The sequence below is a fragment of the Dama dama genome, chromosome 20, assembly GCF_033118175.1.
Source record: "Dama dama isolate Ldn47 chromosome 20, ASM3311817v1, whole genome shotgun sequence".
Lineage (NCBI taxonomy): Eukaryota > Metazoa > Chordata > Mammalia > Artiodactyla > Cervidae > Dama > Dama dama.
The window spans coordinates 12,773,882-12,798,672 of NC_083700.1; the positions used below are offsets into that span (position 1 = coordinate 12,773,882).

General features: G+C 37.9%; 2 protein-coding genes across 2 annotated transcripts; both read left to right on the plus strand.

Moving 5' to 3' along the window:
* Positions 1 to 308: 308 nt before the first annotated feature.
* LOC133074456 (olfactory receptor 6P1) lies at positions 309 to 1,271 on the plus strand. The gene has a single exon (XM_061168397.1). It carries the CDS (start codon positions 309 to 311, stop codon positions 1,269 to 1,271), a length of 963 nt encoding a protein of 320 aa, XP_061024380.1.
* A 14,698-nt stretch (positions 1,272 to 15,969) lies between these two features.
* LOC133074457 (olfactory receptor 6Y1) lies at positions 15,970 to 16,947 on the plus strand. The gene has a single exon (XM_061168398.1). It carries the CDS (start codon positions 15,970 to 15,972, stop codon positions 16,945 to 16,947), a length of 978 nt encoding a protein of 325 aa, XP_061024381.1.
* Positions 16,948 to 24,791: the final 7,844 nt, after the last annotated feature.

Consider the following 24,791-nt stretch of genomic DNA (forward strand, 5'->3'; position numbering starts at 1 on the left):
TAAGTAAGAAAATAAATACTGAAATACTAAGACTTGTTTTAAAACTGCTCAGCAAACATTTATCAAATATCCAGTGTTGTTATAATTGCTAAATTATTGAGTACAATCCTCAAGTCTAAGAGTTTTTCCCTGGAGGTGGGAAGTGATACAGGAAAGGGATGGAACAAAATGACATAGCAATTATTGATAATATACTGTTGAGTATCTTCAGAAGGTTGTAATCTGGGGATGTCAGCAGTTTGGTCTATTTGTCTTTCAACATATTGCTCTTCCTGTTACTTTTTCAGGCAATCAAGTGGACAGAGATCATGAGAAATTTGAGTGGAGACTACATAGTAGAGTTTGTTTTGGTGGGCTTCCCTACCTCCCCACCCCTTCAGCTGCTCCTCTTTGCACTCTTCCTTGCAATTTTTTTGTTGACATTGTTGGAGAATGCCCTCATTGTTTCCACCATCTGGCTCACTCCAAGCCTTCATCGCCCAATGTTCTTTTTCCTTGGCCATCTGTCCTTCCTGGAGCTATGGTATATCAATGTCACTGTTCCCCGACTCTTGGGGGCATTTCTTACTCAGGAGCATAGAGTCTCCTATGTAGGTTGTATGACCCAACTCTATTTCTTCATTGCTTTAGCCTGCACTGAATGTGTCCTGTTGGCAGTCATGGCCTATGACCGCTACCTGGCCATCTGTGAACCTCTCCGTTATCCTAGTCTCATGCCCTTCAGTATGGCCACTCGCCTTGCTGCTTTCTCTTGGGGTAGTGGCTTCTTCAGCTCCATGATGAAGCTTCTTTTCATTTCCAGATTGTCATACTGTGGATCCAATATAATCAACCATTTTTTCTGTGATATCTCTCCACTACTGAACCTCACCTGCTCTAACAAGGAACAAGCAGAACTGGTAGACTTCCTCTTGGCCCTGGTGATGATTCTGCTCCCTCTGTTGGCTGTGGTTTCATCATATGCTGCCATAATCGCCACTATCCTGAGGATTCCTACTGCTCAGGGACGTCACAAAGCCTTTTCCACGTGTGCCTCTCACCTGGCAGTGGTTGTTATCTACTACTCCTCCACTCTCTTTACCTATGCACGGCCCCGGGCCATGTACACCTTCAACCACAGCAAGGTCATCTCTGTGCTCTACACTGTCATTGTACCATTTCTCAACCCAGCCATTTACTGCCTGAGGAACAAGGAAGTAAAGGATGCCCTCAGAAAGACAGTGCTGGGTAGGTGTCCCTGTTCCAGGGATATCCCAGATTGGTGTACCTGACAAAAAAGGAACAGTATCCTAATAGTGACATATCAAAGAATCATAAAATAGGCTTAACAGGACCAAAATATCAGCTAGCACACTGCTTCTTTAAATAGTGTCAGGAAACTTCTTGATACAAACAAAAAATTGTGAATCATTGATCTTATACAAGAGTTTCCAAACTAATATTGAAATGGTTATATAAGAATCTCTGGGGGGTTGTTAAAATGCATATTCCCAGAAAAATCTATGGAGAATCTGATAGAGTATGCTATTGTTTGTCTAGTGGTAAAGAACCCACCTGCCAGTGCAGGAGACATCAGAGACATGGGTTTGATCCCTGGGTAGGTAAGATGCTCTGGAGGAGAGCATGGCAAACCACTCCAGTGTTCTTGCCTTGAAAATCCAATGGCCAGATGAGCCTGGTGTGCTACAGTCCATGGGGTCTCAAAGAGCTGGACACAACTGAAATTACTTAGCACACATGCCTTGCTTGCAACCCTGATATGCATAATTTTCAACTTTTTAAGAACTCTTATTTCACAGCCAGTTTGAGGCTCTTTACTCTAGACCAAGGCTATTATTTTGCGAGTGAGAAAATAGGTAATAAAAGGGACTTGCTGATGGGTATGTCAAGACAAAATTATGTAGAAATTGTTGTAGCAGTTTCAAGGATTCAAATTCTCAGATCCTAATTCTGTGAGAATCACAAAAGTACAATTAAACCTCCCAAACTGAAACTAATGTCGCCTAATGCATAGTCCTTATCTCTACAAGTCTTACACTCACTGCAAGTCAAAGGAGGAAGAAAATGCAGCACTGGTATTCAGCCATGTGTGCAACAATTAATATAGATAAATAGTCATCTGTATCTCCTTCATGTTATTTGAAGAGTGATGCACAGCTTATTGACCTAATGAAGGTTGGTTAGGTAGTAGATCAAACTCATTAGAGAACTTTTATGTACCTTGGCCTCCGAATCTTCCCCAGCACCATGGCCAACTTCTGTTTCAACTAGCTGCTGCCTGAATTATACCAGCTGCCAGATATTTTACATTTTGCCACTGGGGCAAATGACTACAGGAACAGAAAATGTCTTAATAAAGAGGCAAGATTGGGGAACAAGCGACATCTCTGCAGTGAGTGGTATGCTTCTGATTCAAAACCAGAATGATAGACATTCTTCTAAATTCTCTTTACTTTTGGAAACTAGCTTGAATTACTTAGAAAGTAATTCCAGTTTCAGGCTAACTTCTACACAGTAGAACTGAAATCAATGTTTCTTTGAGTGGGATATGTAAAAGAACAAAAAATGGTATTGAACAAATACTCATAAACAGAAATTGTCTCTCAGTGGACACTTGCTTATTCTGAACTGGGCTTTGGAAAATAAGATAATTGTCCATTAAAAAAAAACTGCTTGGTTAATAATCATTTTAGGTTTTCTAACATCTAAAATAACATAACCCCAAAATAATAAATCTGACATTTAAAAGTATAAGCAGATTTGCTTCCATTAAATTTCTGAATAACCTTTTAAAGAAACATCCTTGAGGGACTTCCTCTGTAGTCCAGTATTTAAGACACTGGGCTGCCAGTGCAGGGGTTGTGGGTTAGATCCCTTGTTGGGAAATATGGCATAGTAACAAAACAAAACAAAACAAAACAAAAAAACACACATAGAAGCAAATCTTTGACTTTGGGCATAGACAATGGATTCTTACATATGACACCAAAAGAACAAGCAATAAAACAATAGATAAATTGGACCAAATCAAAATTTTTAAAAATACAAAAGAATTAAAAAACATCCTTGAGATTGGCTTAATTTACCTTACATTCATTACATCATCCTTTTGTTTGTTTTATACATTTATGGAAAGCATAATTTTATGGTTAAGGATTCCACCTCTAGAGCCAAGAAATTTGGAATCATTCTGGTTTTACCCTTAACATGTCCCTCATAATGCAAGTTATGCATCCACCTCATGTGCATGTTGTGAATATTAATTGTATGTGACAGTAGGATTACAAAATCTTTTCTCTTTGTAGATAAATTTTACCTTGGATTATTTTCTTTCTTCCCCAGCTTTATTGATAATAGAATTGAAAAATATATATATAAGATATTTAAAGTATTCCATGTAATGATTTGTTATACATATTGTGAAGTGTTTCCCTGGTGGCTCAGACAGTGAACAATCTGCCTGCAATGCAGGAGACCCAGGTTCAATCCCTGGGTCAGTAAGATCCACTGGAGAAGGGAATGGCTACTCACTCCAATATTTTTGCCTGGAAAACTCCATGGACAAAGATCTGGGAATGACTGAGCAACTAACACTATATTGACTATATATGTTGTAAAACGATTCACTTTGGGTTTACTTTATAGTTCTAGTCTGTTGGAAGCTTGCTAAATATTGCTAAGAAACATTGCTCATGAGACAAATATCTCTTGATTAGAAAAAGTCTTCTGGACTGGGAGTATTATAAATATTCAGTGGTCAGAGCTTCATGATGCTGAGAAAGATTGAAGACAGGAGGAGAAAGGGATGACAGAAGATGATTGGATGGCATCACTGACTCAATGGACATGAGTTTGAGCAAGTTCTGGGAGATGATGAAGTACAGGGAAGCCTGGCGTGCTGCACTCCATGGGGTTGCAAAGAGTCGGACACGACTGAGTGACTGAACAGCAACACTTTTTATAACTTTGCATGTCTTTTGCAGGAAACTCTGGTTGCCCAGGAAGCTGTTGTAAGAGATATTGGCTCTTGTGCGCCTTGAGGAGTAAAGTCAAGCTGGCTCAAGCACCGCTTTGTGTGAATCACATGTCCTCACACCTGTGCTATGACTTTGCATCCAGATTAGCCCCTCATCTGCTTTCAGCACTCCTTCCACATAAGAGAAATTCCTCAGCCTGTCATGCTGCCATGCTGTGTTTTTATCCTATAGTTCTCCAAGTAAAATTGTTGCCAGTGTGACCTTTTTTTTTTTTTTTTTTCTTTTTTTTTATTTTATTTTATTTTTTTTTTATTATTATTATTTTTTTTCCCAGTGGGTTTTGTCATACATTGATATGAATCAGCCATGGATTTACATGTATTCCCAATCCCGATCCCCCCTCCCACCTCCCTCTCCACCCGATTCCTCTGGGTCTTCCCAGTGCACCAGTCCGGAGCACTTGTCTCGTGCATCCCACCTGGGCTGGTGATCTGTTTTACCATAGATAGTATACATGCTGTTCTTTTGAAATATCCCACCCTCACATTCTCCCACAAAGTTCAAAAGTCTGTTCTGTATTTCTGTGTCTCTTTTTCTGTTCTGCATATAGGGTTATCGTTATCACCTTTCTAAATTCCATATACATGTGTCAGTATGCTGTAATGTTCTTTATCTTTCTGGCTTACTTCACTCTGTATAAGGGGCTCCAGCTTCATCCATCTCATTAGGACTGGTTCAAATGAATTCTTTTTAATAAATGACCCAATCAAAAAATGGGCCAAAGAACTAAACAGACATTTCTCCAAAGAAGACATACAGATGGCTAACAAACACATGAAAAGATGCTCAACATCACTCATTATTAGAGAAATGCAAATCAAAACCACAATGAGGTACCATTACACGCCAGTCAGGATGGCTGCTATCCAAAAGTCTACAAGCAATAAATGCTGGAGAGGGTGTGGAGAAAAGGGAACCCTCTTACACTGTTGGTGGGAATGCAAACTAGTACAGCCGCTTTGGAAAACAGTGTGGAGATTTCTTAAAAAACTGGACATAGAACTGCCATATGACCCAGCAATCCCACTTCTGGGCATACACACTGAGGAAACCAGATCTGAAAGAGACACGTGCACCCCAATGTTCATCGCAGCACTGTTTATAATAGCCAGGACATGGAAGCAACCTAGATGCCCATCAGCAGATGAATGGATAAGGAAGCTGTGGTACATATACACCATGGAATATTACTCAGCCATTAAAAAGAATTCAGTGTGACCTTTTGTAGTGTGTGAGTTTGATTGTTTGGTAAAGCCTAAGAAGGTCTGGCTTATGAATAGCTCACAGTGAGCACTCAGTTAATGTTAAGCCCCTGACATAATGTCAATTATTTCTCAAAACTAAAAATTGGAAGAAATGAATGCTAAGCCCTCATGTTTATTTTCATTAACAATTTGATTATATGCTTTCTAACATATGTGCCTGTTCTAAATACTAACCATGCGTCACATTCACTTGTTCAAATGGAAATGGGCAGATTGACTGGGTTCTTTAGGACATATGTAGAAAGTAAAAGTACAAGCATCCTTGTGTAATTATGTATAGATGGTAATAAGTTTAGCATTTCCAATTATCTAATTTAAAATTATGCCAAGCTGTCATTAGGTTGAGTCAGTGAAGTTCACACTCCTTTTCAAATGATCAGAACATATGATAACTCTTTGTTAGAATATTAAACATAGGACATTTTTCTCCTCAATTATTTTGGTCTTTGATTTTGTCTAGATACTCATACATATTTGTCTACATATTAAAAGAGGAAGAAAGAGAGAATGTCAACTGATAATATCCTCTTTGTATGACTCTTGTCATGTCACATTCTTTCTTGAAGCGAAGATGACCCTCCTAATTTATTTTTTCCTCCAGAGTGAGATTCTACAGTGCAATAATTAGTGTAGATAGTTTATTTTTCAATTTTTTTTTTTCAGCTGAAAACATGTTGAACTCAAACAGTGAATCTGTGTCTCTTTGCCAGGTATTAGATTTATCACCTCTTTTGGCAGTTAGGCCCTGGAGAAGGAAATGACAACCCATTCCAGTATTCTTGCCTAGAAAATCCCATGGACTGAGGATCCTGGTCGCCTACAGTCCATGGGGTCGCAAAGAGTCGGACAGACTGAGTGACTTCACTTTCACTTTCACTTTTTTCTGGCAGTTGGGAGTGATCATATACCCCATTATCAAATAAAATGTAAGTGGAATTCTGCCTTGGAGATTTTCATTTTAAAAGAAATGTAACTGACACTGGGACTTCCTCTTTCTTTATGTTGAACTTGGATATAATGCCTGGAGGTCCGTCAGCTCTTTGTAATGTAACAAACATAAAGAAGAAAGGTCAATATATGGAGTCTGAAGATACAAATACATGAAAATCATGAGTCCTTGTTAGTATGATTGAGAATTTGAATCTACATCAGCAAATACTTATATGTGTGTGTTAGTAGCTCAGGTTGTGTCCAACTCTTTGCAATTCCATGGACTGTAGCCCTCCAGGCTCCAATGTCCATGGGATTATCCAGGCAAGAATACTGGAGTGGTTTGCCATTCCCTTCTCAAGGGAAGCTTCCCAACCCAGCGATCAAATCCAGGTTCCTGCATTTGCAGGCAGATTCTTTACCATCTGAGCCACCAGGGAAGCCTTTTCTCTAAATTATTATGTGTGTATGTCAGGTTCTCAGTCAAATACCTATACAACACTTTTAAAATTAAATGATAAAAATGAACTCCCATTTGTGGAAGTTATTGAGATTTGTGCTTTTTTAAAATTTTCAGCCTAATACATTAATAATTGGTATATCTATGTAATTTTTTCTTGCATTCTTCTATAAGTTTTTCAAATAATTTTTAGTTTTAGGTTTTTATTTTTTTTAATGAAATATATTTTTCTAAGTTTCCAGAGAAAGATCATGACTCTTCTCACAAAATTTCTTATTTTGTCATTTCCTGAAGTCAGTTTTATTTTGTTTTGCTACACTTAGGAATCTGCCTGCAATGCAAGAGACACAGGAGACATGCATTCCATCCCTGAGTTGGGAAGATCCCCTAGAGTAGGAAATGGCAACCCATTCCAGTATTCTTTGCCAGGAAAATCCCATGGACAGAGGAGACTGGTGAGCTACAGTCTGTGGGGCCACAAAGAGTCAGATATGATCGAAGCGAGTGAGAACAGCACACTTTATTTTGTTTTGTTTAGGTTATAAATGTGTACTCAGTATAGCCAAGTTTTCACCAGAGAGGGATAATAGAAAGGGAACAAAGAAGTAGCCATCAAGTTAATTATGATTTTTTTTTAATAAAATCATCAATCTCCTTTAAAATGGCAGAAATGTTCATCACATTTGACTAAAACTGTTCCTATATTTAAAAAGAAAGCATAAATTGTGTGATTATTTATTATTCGTAAAATGCTGCATAGAAAGCACAAAATCTGATTATCTGCCTCAAAAATTTATAACTTAAAAGAGGAAATAGAAAATGCATAATTTTCAGAAACTATTATAAAATATGAGGAAAAATATTCCCCCAGTAAACTTTAACTTATTCATTTAAAAATTACTCTATTTTTTCTTACTAAAGCTGAATGCATGTTTATCTTGAATATTTCTCCAGAGTCAGACACATTATAGTATATAAGCTCTATTTTTTCTCATTCAATTCAAGATGTAATTTCTACCAAATTTTTTTTCAGTATCACTATTTTTTTTTTCCTTTTCTAGAACAGGAGACAGTAAAGAGCAAACTTAAAATTCCATTTTTACTTTGAGTATTCAGAGCTCTAACTACAATTTTTTCTTGCACCAAGGAATAATATTTGGGACACCATGGACTATAGTTGCCAGACTCCTCTGTCCATGAAATTTCTGAGGCAAGAATACTGGAGTGAGTTGCCATTTCCTCCTCCAGGGTATCTTCCTGACACAGGGATCGAACCCACATCTCTTGCCTCTCCTGTTTTGGCAGGCGGATTCTTTACCACTGTGCCACCTGGGAAGCCCAAGCACCAAAGAATGACTATAAACAATTATAACAAACAAACAAAAAAAAGACATATTTTTCTTTTTTAATCAGTTCTAAATTCACAATAGTAGCTACAAAGTTTTTTGCTTGCTTGTTTGTTTGTTTTAATTCTGAGATAGTAATTATACTTTTATCAATAAATCTTGCCATAATAGTACATAGTCAATCAGGTCCTTTGCCGCTTTCTCATTTTCCTCTGTATTAATGTTATACATTTACTATGGCCTATAAATAAAATGGACAAATCACTAGTCCCTAACTCAACAGAGTTTTAGGTGCTTACTAAGCACCAGACATGTATTAGGTACTAGACAATGTCTCTACCTTTGAGAACTCTTAAAAATCCAGTGATTTTTTAAATAGATTTTTAATTTATTTTTAAGAAACTCAGTCTATCTTTCACTGCTGCTGCTGCTAAGTCACTAAGTTTTGTCAATTAAATGAATAGAAGTTTTATTTAAGAAGTAACATACAGTGAGTTCTACCACTAGCTTAAAATGAAGACTAGAAAGGTGAGACAATCCCTGAAGAAGCCAGTTAATTCATGAGTCACTTATTTATTCCATTATTTCATTCAATATTTAGGAAATTCCAAAAATGCCCAAATTTCTTATGTTGCCATGTAAGCATATTACAAAGGATATTGGAACTCATATTATTTAATAATTTGATTACTATCAATTTGCTAAGAATGATACAAATACTCACAAGGAAGGTCATAAATTTATGTTACTTATTACATGGCAGGTGCTGTTTCAAACTCCTTACATATATTAATTCATATAATGATCACAATAATTCTAAGATCATTAAATGCCAAGAGCTGGGTAAAACTATTGCAGTAAACTATTTGAAAGACTGCTGATCCACATAACCAGAATAGTTCTTGAAACTTAGAAGATGTTCAATAAATATTTACTAAATAAATAAATATCAAATAACAGCAAGGGTCATTGTAATCTGAAGATTTTTCTCTTTCTTAAGGGAATTTTGTCACTTTAATAAATATCCTAATTATGTATTTGGGAAGGTTGTTTTATCTTGACTGCTCCTCATCTACCCCAACTCCAGAAAATCATAGGCTCCTTCACTAATCAACATTCTTCATAGTAAGGTATATCAAATCCCCACAGATACTGTTAACTTTCTGCCCTGCTCTTGGGTCTGCGGTTCTCTGACTAACCAATCATCTCTGGTGTGCAGGTATTGTAACCCATGTACAGCATATTCAACTCTATACATCTAAAGAGGTAATTTTCCAATTTCTATCCCAGTGTACTTTCTATATAATCTTATTACTTTCTATCTTCTCTGAATACCCTTACATTATAGCTTCTGAATGTGTACTATTTACAGATAGTAAGAGTAAGCATACAGGTATCCTTATTCCATTTAGAAAATACAGACATTATATGAATATAATACTTTTTGTTATATCTACTAAGTTACTAATGCATGAGGATCATGTCATTGTATGGAGTCGATATTTGTGTACACAGTATCTCAGTGTATTTGGAATTTGTATATGTGTGTTGTTCATATACTTGGGTCTCTAAGTAAGAATGGATAAATATCATTCTTATGTTATATTGAATGATTTGGGCTATAAGCACTATAATCCCCGGAAGGATCTTATTATTTGTGAGACTTTTCCCCAGAAATAGAGGAGGACACACACACACACACACACACACACACACACACACACACACACACACTTTCCTCACATTTCTCTTCCCCAGAGTCTGTTAAAAAGAAGGGCAGTGTGCTTTAAGCCGCTCTAAGTTCTCTCTTGTTCCTCCAGACTCCACTTAACTTGCCAACCCTTCCCTTAACATTTCCCAAGTATCCCCTTGAGCCCTAGAAAGGCCAAGTACTTTCCTGACATCTGTGCCTGTTGGGAAGCCCTCTGTGTGTGGAAAGGAGTTGTTTTTTTCAGTAGCTTAGAAACAGGCAAAAGCACAAATAGGTCCATTCTGTCCCTTCTTCATGCTGAGCAGAGACACACCAGATTTGCCTGCAACTCTCTAGGCTTAGGGACCTCCTCCTGGTCTACGTGATTTCTCTTTCCTCCGTGCAAGCTGATCATTCCTGAACGAGGCTTGGAAAAGTCATAAGTTCCATCACTGATAAAATAGTGAGTTGAAAAAAAAAAGACTCAGATACTTCCAAAAAGGAAATTTGGCCAGCTTTTAATTATTCATTATTATGAAGGGAAGCAGAGTGCATATGAAAATCATTTTTATTTAAATCATTGATTCTTTGGAGTTTTCAGCTGATTGATTTTTTAAAAACAGTTTGTTTGTCATCTTTGAGTCTATAATTAGTAGTATAGCAACAGTGTGTTGTTAGGGCATGAACTATGTACATATATGAATTTCAAATCAACAAGGATTTCTTTAGCACCTATGTGTATTATGATGTATGAAAAATGTTAGGAATTCAGGGATATTGTGTAATATAGATGATCATGTCTACTACTGAAGAACACACTGTAGATGCAAAATGCCTGATTTTCTAAAAATTGCCTTCCTGAAGATATTTCAGTTTAATGCATCAGCCCCAAACTATGCCTTGCAAAGTTCAGGGTCCAGGAATATTCTTATTTGAGACAGAAAGAAAGAAAACTCTCATGTATGAGAGTACAGAGATAAATATGTGTATGTGAGGAGCAGTAGTTGGAATAGAGGTATGTAAATATGTATGTTTGTTTTTATGTTAAATAAGGACAGGGTCTGGTGAGTGTGACAGTGCTTGCAGTTTTGATAGCTTAACTCCTTAGAAGATAAAGAGGATTTCACTTCTCTTCGTAGTACCATAACAGGAAGAAGGTGAATTTCCTTTTCCATTTTGTTGACTGTTCACAAAATTCATCATATGGTCACATTTATTCTCAAATTGGGATCTTGAGATCAACTACAAAGATTATCATGTTCAAATGAGACCTACAGAAATTCAATCATTATTCTAAATATCCCTAGATGGGAATAAAAATTATTTCAAAATAAAAGCCATGGTTTTGAAAAGTTATAAAGGGTATATGGGGTCAGGCATATGACATATGGATTTTTTTTTCCATTAGAGTCTTCAAAGTCAGCTCATAGTAGAGGTTGAGAAGTGCAGAAGGGTCTCTGAGTCACAGATAATTATCTTGCCCTGCTACAAACTTGGGAATTGCAATGCACATAGACCTGAAGCATATTTGTTCCTAAGAGATTCTGGGAAAAGGGAGATGGACTTACATCCTTTTAAAACTGATTTGAAGGAATAAAATTGTTTCTCTTTTAGAAAATGTCTTGTCATCGAGGGTCCAAGACTAGTATGTTGGCCTCTGCCCAACCTATACCTTTTTCTCATCTCCCTGCAATAATTGTTATGTTGAACACAAATGATTATCCTGCCACATCTCTCTACCTGTGTTCTACTCTGGAGATTTGGGGCATCCTCAATTCGGTCAGATCCATCTCTACAGAGCTGGCGTGACAACTTCAAATGCCTCTACTTCTGGGAGTGCTTTGACTGCACAAGTTTTCTCCCTTGCCCCTCACTTCTAGTCTTAGGCATCTATTTCTCCCCAAACAACAGAGCAATTTCCTTCGCATCCCAGCATGACTACTGCACTGATAACCCGTTACCTTTTGGGAAGACTATTTACATCCTCCCTCGGAAATCAGAGCCTCCTGATCCTCTTTGCTAGAAGGCTCAATGAGATAAAACTGTTTCTATTGACTGTTGTCAGAATGAAGTTAAGCCTTAAATATCACGCTATTTTTCATAGTTTTCTGACATTGCTCCTCATTAAATGTTCCAGTTTAACTGGAGTTATTCAGGAAGGATGATCACAAACTTCAGGGGGAATAACAACTAGATGAGACCAAAAAAATTTTTTTGAATGATTTAGTCTAGAGAAAGAAAGACAAGGGAACATGAGGCAGGGGTAATAGACTAGTGGGTTTGGGGTGGGAGTTGAGTTTAACAGAGCTGATAGCTGTTTTCAGAGCATGAAAGCTACCCTTGGAGAAAGAAATGAGACTTATTCTTTGAAGCTTCAGAAAACAGAAGCAGAATCCATGAATGCGGCACCACTATGTTCTATTGGAGAAGGCCCTGTATCTCCCAACCAGTGGTTTCTTTTTTTAAAGTATGGCTGTATTTTAGATACTGTTTTCTGTTGTTTGAGAGGATCAGGTGGAAGTCAGGTGAATACTTACAAAATTAGCAAGGACTAAAATCATTTAGGGCTTCCCTGGTGACTCAGTGGTAAAGAATCCACCTGCCAAGGCAAAAGACGCTGACTTAATCCCTGGGTCAGGAAGAGCCCCTGGAGAAGGAAATGGCAACCCACTTCAGTATTCTTGCCTGCGAAATCCCATGGACAGAGCCTGATGGGCTACAGTCCATGGAGTCACAAAAGAGACATGATTTAGTGACTAAACAACAACAAAATCATTTGATCTATCAGGTTCCTTACAGCAATATGATCCTGTGCTTCTGGAACTCTGTTCTTATGAAATACATTCTTTTGAAAAACATTATGATTGTAAAATTTATGTTAACTTTTAGAATTCTGTTCAAAACAAACTAAGATGTAAGATGAAGTGCCTCACTTATGCTTAGATTGTTGGTAAATAGAAGAAATTAAACTGAACAGAGTTTGTTAGATACCATTTTGCCAAGGGCTGAAATGTTATCAATAAATTGCTACTTTGCCGCTTTATAGTTGCTTGACATTTACAAAATCATTTAAGCACTCTAGGATTCACTTCCACCACATGAACAGCAAAAGAAGTTGAACTAAAATTCCATTGACTTTATTTTATTTTTTAATTTAATTATTTATTTTTGTACAACTTTAAAGTTTACTTTCCATTTACAGTTACTAGACAATGATAGCTATATTCCCTGTGTGGTATAACACATCCTTGAGCTTATCTCACACCCAATAGATTGTGCTTCCCTCTACCCATATGTTGCCCCTCCCCCACCACTGGTAACCATTGGTTTGTGGTTTTAAAATATTATAATTCTATGAGCTAAGTCCACATGGATAGCTGAGGGTGGGCTCCAAGGAACAGATCTACTGCTACCTAATGCGTTTCAGTTTCAAGATGCTGGAATCTTCACCTGGCTCTTGGCTCTTATCCTGGCAATTTGATTCTTCACACTCTAAAATTTTATTTCTCAGACAAGTTTTCTTTAAAACTGTTTTCAGGGGTACAACTTAAAGCTGTGCTCTTGGCACATCTGGCAGTGTGTTAGTGTCTCAAAGGTACAGTTTAATGCTCAGAAGAAAAAATAACTTATTCAACGAGAGAGAATTCATAGAACTTGCCTTAAGCTCCACTGTCCAACAACCTAGAGAATCCTAGATGAGTGAGCAAGGCCAAGTTTTGTGTTAAGTGTGTGTGTGTGTGTGTGTGTGTGTGTGTGTGTGTGCATGTGTGTGTGTGTGAAGAGTCCATATTTCAACAGAAGATAAAATTGTTTGTTGAATTTGTTATTTTATAAATTGCTCACCTTTTTGGTCAACTGTCTATTTTCCTTTTTTAATGCATGCCAAGTCACTTCAGTAGTGTCTGACTCTTTGAGGCCCTATGGACTGTAGCCCACCAGGCTCCTACAGTTCATGGGATTCTCCAGACAAGAATACTGGAGTGGATTGCCATGCACTCTTCCAGGGGATCTTCCTGACCCAAGAATCAAACATGTGTCTCTTACATCTCCTTCATTGGCAGGCAGCTTTTTTACCAGCAGCACAACCTGAGAAGCCCATTTTCCTCTCCCAACATGGATAATTAAAAGTTGACTCTTCTGCCTTTCTTCGGGATCCTAAAGCTGAGATCTAAGTAGGACAAGGTAAATAGATGGGGTGGAGAGTACCTTTCTATCTCTTTTATTCCAGGATTGTTTCCTCAGGAAAATAAATAAATAACCTTCTCTATTGCCCCCATCTTTACGTAAACAAAAGCAAGATTATTGAGATACATAGAGAACAAGAGTGACTGGCTCTGGATAAGAACAGAAAAGAAGAATCAAGCAGTAAGACACAGAAAGATTGGAAGAGGTAAGGCATTCAGCCTGTAGCAGTTTTTTGAATGATTCTCAACTCAGTTTAGACGGCCATAGGTTTTGCTGAATGACTGGCTAGGAAAGCAGAAGGGTCACTAATGATAAAAGGCATCTCATTACTTTATTTTTTGGATATTACTTTCAAACAATTTATGAGTTATTTAATGTCTTTGAAAAAGTCCTTCAGTCTCCTCCATCTTTATTATTAACAGTGGTCTCTACCGTTAAGATCTTTGTTGGTTTTTTGGCAGGCTTTTGGGGAGGTTAGTGGTGAATCCTAAAATGATAACAACAAGCATCTATAGGGACTTAATTTAAACTCTAGAATTCATTAGATGTTCACAAAATGTAATTTTATTTACACACACCTTAGAAATAAAAGAAATAATATTCTAAAAGTTATGTAATATCTTCTCCTAACTAGAGTTGGGACAAAAGTGGGATTTAAATGTACTTTTTTTCATACTTCTAAGATATCATCCTATATAATGAATTGTATCAAGGGAAATATTACCTGTTTTACCTCTTTTAAAATTTGTTTTTTAATTGGAGGAAAATTGCTTTACAGTGTTGTTTTGTGAATCACCATAATTATAAATATAGCCCCTTTCTCCTGAACCTCTCTCCCCCGCCCCCATCCCACTCCTCTAAGTCATCGCAGAGTGCCAGACTGGGATCCCTGTGTTATATGGCAACCTCTCACCAGCTATCTATTTAACTCATGATAGTGTATATATATCAATGCTACTTTTTTCATTCCTCCCACCCTCTCCTTTCCCCACTGGGTCCTCAAATCTATTCTCTACATCTGTATCTCCATTCCTTCCTTGCAAATAGTTTCATCAATACCACTTTTTCTAGGTTCCATATATATGTATTAATATGTGACATTTGTTTTTCTCTTTCTGACTTACTTCACTCTGTATAACAGACTCTAGGTTCATCTACCTCACTACCATTGACTCAAATTAATTCCTTTTTATGGTTAAGTAATATTCTATCATATGCATGTACCACATCTTCTTTATTCATTCATCTGTAGATGGACATTTAGGTTGTTTTCATGTCCTGGCTACTGTAAATAGTGATGCAGTGAACACTGGGGCACGTGTCTTTTAGAATTGTGGTTTTCTCAGGGTATATGCATAGTAGTGGGATTGCTGGATCATATGGTAGATTTATGTCTAGTTTTTTTTTTAAAGGAATCTCCCTACTGTTCTCCAAAATGACTATATCAGTTTATATTCCCACCAGTAGTGTAGGAATGTTCCCTTTCTCCACCTTACCTTTTAAATCAGTTCAATTTTGTTCTCTGAGAAGCCAGTGCATATTCACATTGAATTTGCTATGAATCCTGTGTATTTGCTCAAATATCATTTCACTCAAGCTTTACAGCACAGTTAAATAGGTCAAGAAACAGGAGGCATCTATCTGTTTTACAGATAACAACTTACACAATTATATTTGGAAAATAAGCAAATGAGCCCTCTACTTTCTTTCCATATTCAGTAGATGAAAATTTGTTTCTTAAAGGTTGGTATAAAGGCCATCCTCTGTACTGGGAAAAGATAAAGCTGAGAGTTAGAAGGTTCAGACTCCACCTCTGTGTGACTTTGGATGCATTCTCAGATTAATTTGAAAAAAAAAATAAAGTATGAACTCCTGAAAGTACATTTTGGCTGAAAAGTTTTGATTCTCTAATCATAATTTGGAAGAAAGTAAAGATATAATGGCCAGAGAGCTTCTACTGTGATGAGTTTCCAGGCAGTGGGCTCTACAGTCAAAAACTGTAGGTTGGTACTTGGGACATGGAAGGAACTGATTTTGTCTATGTCCACAGCCAATTATGATTACCAAGGTTCTGGAAGCAGATAACCATACAGTGACAACACATTTTGTTCTTCTGGGATTTCCAACACGGCCAGCCTTCCAGCTGCTCCTCTTCTTTGTTTTCCTGGCAATTTACCTTCTGACACTTGTAGAGAACTTTCTAATCATCTTCGTCATTCATAGCGATGGACAGTTGCACAAGCCCATGTACTTCTTTCTGAGCAACCTCTCTTTCCTGGAGATGTGGTATGTCACAGTCATCAGCCCCAAGATGCAGATAGACTTCCTCAGCCATGACAAGACAATTTCCTTCAATGGTTGCATGACTCAACTTTACTTCTTTGTGACCTTTGTCTGCACTGAGTATATCCTCCTTGCTGCAATGGCTTTTGACCGCTATGTAGCCATTTGTAACCCACTACGGTACCCACTCATCATGACCAACCAGCTTTGTGGTACACTGGCTGCAGGATGCTGGTTCTGTGGACTCATGACTGCCATGATTAAGATTGTTTTCATAGCCCGACTTCACTACTGTGGCACACCTCATATCAATCACTACTTTTGTGATATTTCCCCACTCCTCAATGTTTCCTGTGAGGACTCCTCACAAGCTGAACTAGTGGATTTCTTCTTGGCCCTCATGGTCATTGCTGTTCCCCTTTGTGTAGTGGTGGCATCTTATGCCACCATTCTCACCACCATTCTCAGGATCCCTTCTTCTCAGGGACGCCAAAAGGCATTTTCCACCTGTGCCTCTCACCTAGCAGTTGTAATTCTCTTCTATTCCACGACCCTTTTCACTTATGCCCGCCCTAAGCTTATGTATGCCTATAATTCCAACAAAATGGTATCTGTCCTCTACACCATCATTGTCCCACTCCTCAACCCTATCATTTATTGTCTGAGAAACCGTGAAGTTAAGGCAGCCCTCAGGAAGACCATACTTTGCAAAGGCAGTGAACCCAGGGAAGATGGGACTGTGATTAATTAATGTGTAGAATCCCTTCATGCATGAATCAGGAGATGATTCCCACATAGTTCTTCCCACATTCCTGCCTTTGTTTATTTATCAACCTCTAGTACCTTAATGCTGATCTCCTCTGTGTGTGTGTGTGTGTGTGTGTGTGTGTGCATGAGTGCATGTGTGCATGCACAAACATGGCTGGAGGGATAGCCCTAAGAAATAGCTTCTCCTTCTATGTCAGCAGAGAAGTTTTAAATACTTTCCAAAAATTATGAAAGCAGATTTTTTTCTCTCACTAAAATATTAACTGAAAAGAGATTTTTGTTTAATTCATTAATGTATCATCTATACATTCAGCTGTGCCCAACACATAGTAGGTGTTTCATAGATATTTGTTGAAAGAATAATTGAATATATACATGTTTGAAATCAGGAGATGAAGATGGGAATTATGAATACATTTTTAATTTATGAGCCTTCCAGTTCCTCCTTCATCCCATTCTGATTGTGTCTGTTCTACTTTGTCATTTTCACCTATCTTTGTTTTCTTCCCTTGTAAGTCCACTCTTTTTAGTCCTTCTTTCCTTTTATAGATTTGTAGATTTCTTCCCTCTTTTCTCTGTCTTTCTCCATGTCCCTCTGTCTTTCTCCCTCCTTACTTTCTCTCACCCGCTATTTTTCCACAGAAAATATTGGTATGTGTTCATCTAAGTTACCATTTCATCTTAATTGATTCATTTATAGATTAAAAAATGTTCAAAAGCAATGAGTGGCATTGTGAAAGCCCAAGTGAAAATTTAGAAATATCATTATGTTTTCAAGATTTTAAACATTAAAAGAACAGCTTTTCTGTATGTCCTTAAAAATAGAGTTTATGGCCAGTTACTTTTCATGTCTTCTATTACAATTAATTTTTGCAAACTCAGTTTTGTAAAGTATGATTCCATTAATAAATTTCACCTTTTGCAAGTGTGTTGTTCAATGAATTTTAGAAAAGTATATAATTGTGAAACAACAACAGTCACCATATAGAACATTTACACCATCTTGAAAAGTTTCCTTGTGTCCTTTTAAATTAAATTTCTTATCCATGCCCTAGACTGAGCCACTGGCAGCTGACTTGGTTTTTATCAATTTAGCTTTGCCTTTTCTAGGAATTCCTTTAAATGAAATCATATAATAGGTATTCTTCTGAGTAAGGCTATTTTCACTTATATATCAGTTGTATAGGCTGATTATCATAATTATATATTATAGTCATTTAATAATTATAATTATATATTATATATATATACATTTTATGGAATTGTTGAGTGCTATTTCATTGTATGGATATAACACAATTTGCTATATGGACATTCAACAAGCTGATGGACATTCAGTCTATTTCTAGTTTAGGAATTTTATTAATAAATCTTCTATGAATGTTTAAGATTAAAATAAGGTTGTTTTTTTAAATTAATATAAAACTTTAATTTCTCTCCAGGATATGAGGGTTGTTTGGCATCACTGGGTTTCCCAGGTGATGATAGTGGTAAAGAAACTGCCTGCCATTGCAGAATATGTAAGAGATGCAGGTTTGATCCCTAGGTTGGGAAGATTCCCTGGAAGAGGAAATAGTAACCCACTCCAGTATTCTTGCCTGGAGAATTTCATGGATAAAAGAGCTTGTGTAGCTTGGCAAGCTACAGTCCATAGGGTCACACAGAGTCGGACACAATTGAAGCAACTTGTCATGCATGCATACATGGCATTGTTACTGAGTAGTATGATGTTTTTGCTTAAATTTGTGAAAAAGTTGTCAAATTTTCCAAAGTAGCTGAACTGTTTTACATTCCTATAAGCAATTTATGAGACTTTCTGTTGAATTATGACCTTGTCAACTGTTAGCAACATTAAACTTCTGATGTGGTGATTTTTGGTATTTCATTGGTTTTATCTTGCATTGCCCTAATGAGCATATTTTTTTTCATTTCAGTCAGTTCAGTTCAGTTCAGTCAGTCAGTCGTGTCCGACTCTTTGCGACCCCATGAATCGCAGCATGCCAGGCTTCCCTGTCCATCACCAACTCCCAGAGTTTACTCAAACTCATGCCCATCGAGTCGGTGATGCCATCCAGCCATCTCATCCTCTGTCATCCCCTTCTCATCCTGCCCCCAATCCCTCCCAGCATCAGAGTCTTTTCCTGTGAGTCAGCTCTTCACATGAGGTGGCCAAAGTATTGGAGTTTCAGTTTCAGCATCAGTCCTTCCAATGAACACCCAGGACTGATCTCCTTTAGGATGGACTGGTTGGATCTTGTTGCAGTCCAAGGGACTCTCAAGAGTCTTCTCCAACACCACAGTTCAAAAGCATCAATTCTTTGGCGCTCAGCTTTCTTCACAGTCCAACTCTCACATCCATACATGACCACTGGAAAAACCATAGCCTTGACCAGACGGACCTTCCTTGAAATTTATAAAACTTCTTTGTGGGAGTGCATATTGCTGTTCCTGTTCGTGGAGCCAATTGTCTTGCTGTTCACACTGTCTGTACTGGTCCTTGAACCAGGGTAGGCAAGGCACAAGCTAAGAAGCTGGAAAGAGACTCCAGGAGCCAAAGGAATGGCAGACATGTCCATTCTCTCCTGGCTGGCACAGCAACCATAACAGTCTCTCTCTTGGCTGACGCAGCAGCCATAGCAGCAGCCACGACATAACCATAACAGAGCCTTAACATAACCTCATATGATGAAACCATTGAGCTGCTCCAGTGTAACCCCACTACTGCAGCAGCCAGGGCTTTCATGGTGAAGCTCATACAGGTGTTCCTCACAAAGTAGCCCGTGACCAAATGAGTACTTCATCATGCACATGCACAGTGCTACAAGTGATCTCAGCTGTTACATACTCATTCTTTGCAAAATGTGGGGCGAGGGAGTCTGAACATGCCATTGTGACTAATTTGCTCTCTCCCTCAGAGTGTCTAATCAAATATTTTATCCAGTTTTTAATTTGAGTTTTTATCTTATTACTAGGAGTTCCCTGGGGACTCGAGACAATAAAAGAATTTGCCTGCATTGCAGGAAACCAGTGTTCAATCCCTGGGTCAGAAAGATCTAAGCTTTAAGAATTCTTATTACAGTCTGGTGCAATTATTTGTCAGATTTGTTTCACTAATATGTTCTTGCACTTGGTTCCTTGCCTTTTATTTTCTTAAAAGTGTCTTTCAGTAAGCAGCTTATATTCTCACAGTTTTGAAGTATAGAATCTAATTAGGTGCGAGCCATTCAGTTCCTGGGTGGATTTGTTCTGGCATGTAGGTAGGCACCTCTTCTTGTGTGCGCATGGGGTGAAGAAAGAGAACACAGCCACATTTAACCTTAATTTTCTGCACAATGGTCCTATCTCCAAATATAGTCACACTGCAGGTTGAAGCTGCAACATAAAAATTTTGAGGGGACATGAACTTTCAGTACATAAGATTGAGTGTGTAGAATTGATATCATTTTCCCCTTAAATATTTTGTAATTTTTGCCAGTGAACTAATCTGGATCTGTTTCTATTGAATAATATATCTCCTGCTTATGGATTATATTCCTTCCACATTTCTGAATGTCTAGTATCTTTTCATTAGACATCAGAAATTATTAATGTCAGAAATTAGATTTTATTGTTTTATTACTAAATTTTGTTTTATTATTTTAAGTATGATTATATATTGTTATGGGGCATTGGTGGTTCAGTGGTAAAATTCTCGCCTCCCACGTGGGAGACCAGGGTTCGACTCCCAGCCAGTGAATCATGCTGGCATTTGTTTTGGGTTTCCCTAGTGTCTCAGATGGTAAAGAATCTGCCTGCAATACAGAAGACCCTCGTTTGATCCTTGGGTTGGGAAGATCCCCTGGAGGAGGAACTGGCAACCCACTCCAGTATTCTTGACTGGAGAAACCCATGGACAAGGGAGCCTGGTGACCTACAGTCCAAGGGGTGGCAAAGAGTTGAACACGACTGAGCAACTAACACACACATATATTGTTCTGGCCCAATGTTGTTTTATTTAAAATCAGTTAAATAATTTTAAATCTTTGCTTAAAGTTTTTCCATTCAGTCTCTCAGTCATATCTGACTCTTTGCGACCCCATGAACTGCAGCACGCCAGGCCTCCCTGTCCATCACCAAATCCCAGAGCCCACCCAAACCCATTTCCATTGAGTCAGTGATGCCATCTAACCATCTCATCCTCTCATCCCCTTCTCCTCCTGCCCTCAATCTTTCCCAGCATCAGGGTCTTTTCAAATGAGTCAGCTCTTCACATCAGGTGGCCAAAGTATTGGAGTTTCAGCTTCAAAATCAGTTTTTAAGTTGTGTCAAAAGAGCCTTCAGGCTAGTACTGATTTATTCCAACTACTGGGCAAATATTCTTAGGATTCTACCTTGGGCTGTGTAGCCTGCAAAGTCTACTCTGGCCGCTGGGAACACAAACTCTTCTTTTGTGAGCTCCAGGAATAATGTGGCTTACTGCTTATAGTAGCTTTTTCCCCTCCTTCTATCAGTGGTAGTTTCTTGTCATAGATGTGAGTGTCAGTGCTGTGCCAAAGGCTTGATGCCAAAGACTTTTTTTTTTTAGATATGTAGAGTCTGTTCTGTGTGCTAACTCCTTTCTAGTTCTCTGTTTTGTAAAAAGCCCCTTCACTCTCTCTGAACTCCAATCTCTGTCTTAATTCAGTTAGATTCCCTGGATTATATTATATATAATATATAATCCAAACTCTTTGGATTCCCCTTCTGCCAAAAATTGGGGTCATTAAACTTCTAACTTTAGTATTTAAACATTTTAAAACAAAAAAACTTTTCTCACTGCATCATAATCACAGAGTAATATTTATCATGTTCTGTGAAATTATTTACCTTCGACTTAATGCCAAGATACGGCTACTTTTCTACATGTCTAAAATGAGTGCCTCTAGCTAAATCAATCAGTCAGAGACTGTTCTTTTCTCTTTTGGCCTCTCCACCAGAAACCTCATTCTCAGCAATTTTTAAACTAGAGTCAGTTTCCTCTAGGGTCTGCATTTGGGGTCCATATTCTCTGCTTTGCACCCTGGAAACTGTTCACAGGTTATAAGGTAGACAAGTCATCTCTCTTCTCTCAAGGACCACATCTTATGCTGCCTTCTGCCTTAAAGTGTCTTAAAACTGATGTTTTTCATATTGTTTTCAGTGTTCCATTTTTTAAGTTGGAGGTGAGTTCCAGTACAAGTCCTATTAATTCATTGTAGGAAGAGATGAAGTCATAATGTACTGTATTGTTGATATTAATTAAGTTAGATATAAGATATTTTAATTTAAAGATATGTAGGAAAGGGAACTAGAGAAAAAGAGAAAGGCTGTATAGCTATTAGCAGCATTTATTTAATAATAATAATAAAAACACTATTCTTGTCTGGGTGAGAAGTTTGTGAAAGTACATAGTAGATCCAATATTTTAAAGCAGAAAAAAATGTTTATCTTTGTTTCTTCCACCACATAACAGGGACTCAGTAAATAAAGATAGAGTAAATAATTGAGAGAATCTGAAAGCTGGCTTTAGCAATTTATTAAATAGATATCAGTCAGTTGATTCCTCCCATATCTTTATTTGTCAATATTGATACTATAACTGCTTTTTACAACTCAAAACAAACAAAAAAACAAACAAAAACACTTCACAAACTGTTAATCTGAGTCCAAGCTAGTACTGTTCACTATGCTTGTGCTCAGCTGCTTTATTCATGTATGACTCTTTGTGACCCTATGGACTGGAGTCCGCCAAGTTCCGCTGTCCAGGGATCCTCCAGGCAAGAACACTGGAATGGATTGCTATGCTTTCCTCCAGGAGATTGTCCCCACCAACGGATTGAATCAGCATCTCCTGCCAGAGGCAGATTCTTTACCCACTGAGCCACCTGGGAAGCCCGACTATACAATAGGCCAATAAATTTGAGAGATGAGTTGCTGGCGCAAGGAATAGAGACTTTATTCACAAAGTCAGCAGAATGAGAAGATGGTGAACTGGTGTCCCAAAGAAGCATCTTGCCTGAGTTACAATCAGGTTTCTTTTATACTAAAAGGGGAGTGGGTAAAGTCTTTGTTCTACAGTGTGTTAATTTCTTCCTTCCTGCAGTGATTTGCAGGTGGGCCTTGTCAGGAAGTTTCCTGTGAGCTGAACAAAGGTATTTTAACTTAATGTTTGTTACATGGAAGGCAGGGCTCCCAGAGATGGGCCACTTTATATAATTTAAGCTTATACGTAACACCCCTTTGGTGATTAATTTGTAGCCAGAGCAATAGAATACAAAGGTTAAAGTGAAAGGAGCAGATCCAATATGGAATCAGATTTTTCTTTTCTCTATGGGAATATTGCATCCAAAGATGTTATACTGATAGTTCTTGAGGATTGTTTACAATAAGGCACCTAAGCACCATGGGAGCACAGTAGAAGGAAGTGCCATGTTTCATTTGTTAGGTTTTATTTTTTCATGTTATGAAAATATTAAGTGCACAACACACACATACACACACAAAAACTCAAAGAAAAATAATAAATAAAAATCAACTAAAAATTGCCCATAACAGCAAAACAAAGATAACTTTAAAAAAATTAATTTATTTATTTTAATTGGAGGCTAATTACTTTACAATATTGTAGTGGGTTTTGCCATACATTGACATGAATCAGCCATGGGTGTACATGTGTCCCCCATTCTGAACCCACCTCCCTCTTCAATCCATCCCTCAGGGTCATCTCAGTCCGCCAGCCCTGAGTGTCCTGTCTCATGCATTGAACACTTCACATATGATAATATACATGTTTCAATGCTGTTCTCTCAAATCATCCCACACTCACCTTCTCCCACAGAGTCCAAAAATCTATTCTTTATATCTGTGTCTCTTTTACTGTCTCGCATATCGGGTCATCATTACCATCTTTCTAAATTCCATATATATGTGTTAATTCCATATATACATGCATTGGTGTTTTTCTTTCTGACTTGCCTCACTCTGTATAATAGGCTCCAGTTTCATCCACCTCATTAGAACAGATTCAAATGTGTTAATTTTAATAGCTGAGTAACATTCCATTGTGTATATTTACCACAGCTTTCTTATCCATTCATCTGCCAGTGGACATCTAGGTTGCTTCCATGTCCTAGCTATTGTAAATAGTGCTGTGATGAACATTTGCGTACACGTGTCTTTTTCAATTCTGGTTTCCTCGGTGTGTATGCCCAGAAGTGGGATTGCTGGGTCATATGGCAGTTCTATTTCCAGTTTTTTAAGGAATCTCCACACAGTTCTCCATAGTGGCTGTACTAGTTTGCATTCCCACCAACAGTGTAAGAGGGTTCCCTTTTCTCCATACCCTCTCCAGAATTTATTGTTTGTAGACTTTTTGAAGGTGGGAGGAGAAGGGGACGACAGAGGATGAAATGGTTGAATGGCATCACCAACTCAATGGATAAGAGCTTGAGTAAGCTCCAGGAGTTGGTGATGGACAGGGAAGCCTGGTGTGCTACAGTCCATGGGGTCACAGAGAGTCAGACACGACTGAGAGACTGAACTGAATTGAACTGATTCTAACTGGCATGAGATGGTACCTCACTGTGGTTTTGATTAGCATTTCTCTGATAATGAGTGATGTCGAGCATCTTTTCATGTGTTTGTTAGCCATCTGTATGTCTTCTTCGGAGAAATGTCTGTTTAGTTCTTTGGCCCATTTTTTGATTGGGTCATTTATTTTTCTGGTATTGAGCTGCATGTGCTGCTTGTATATTTTTGAGATTAGTTCTTTGTCAGTTGCTTCATTTGCTATTATTTTCTCCCATTCTGAAGGCTGTCTTTTCACCTTGC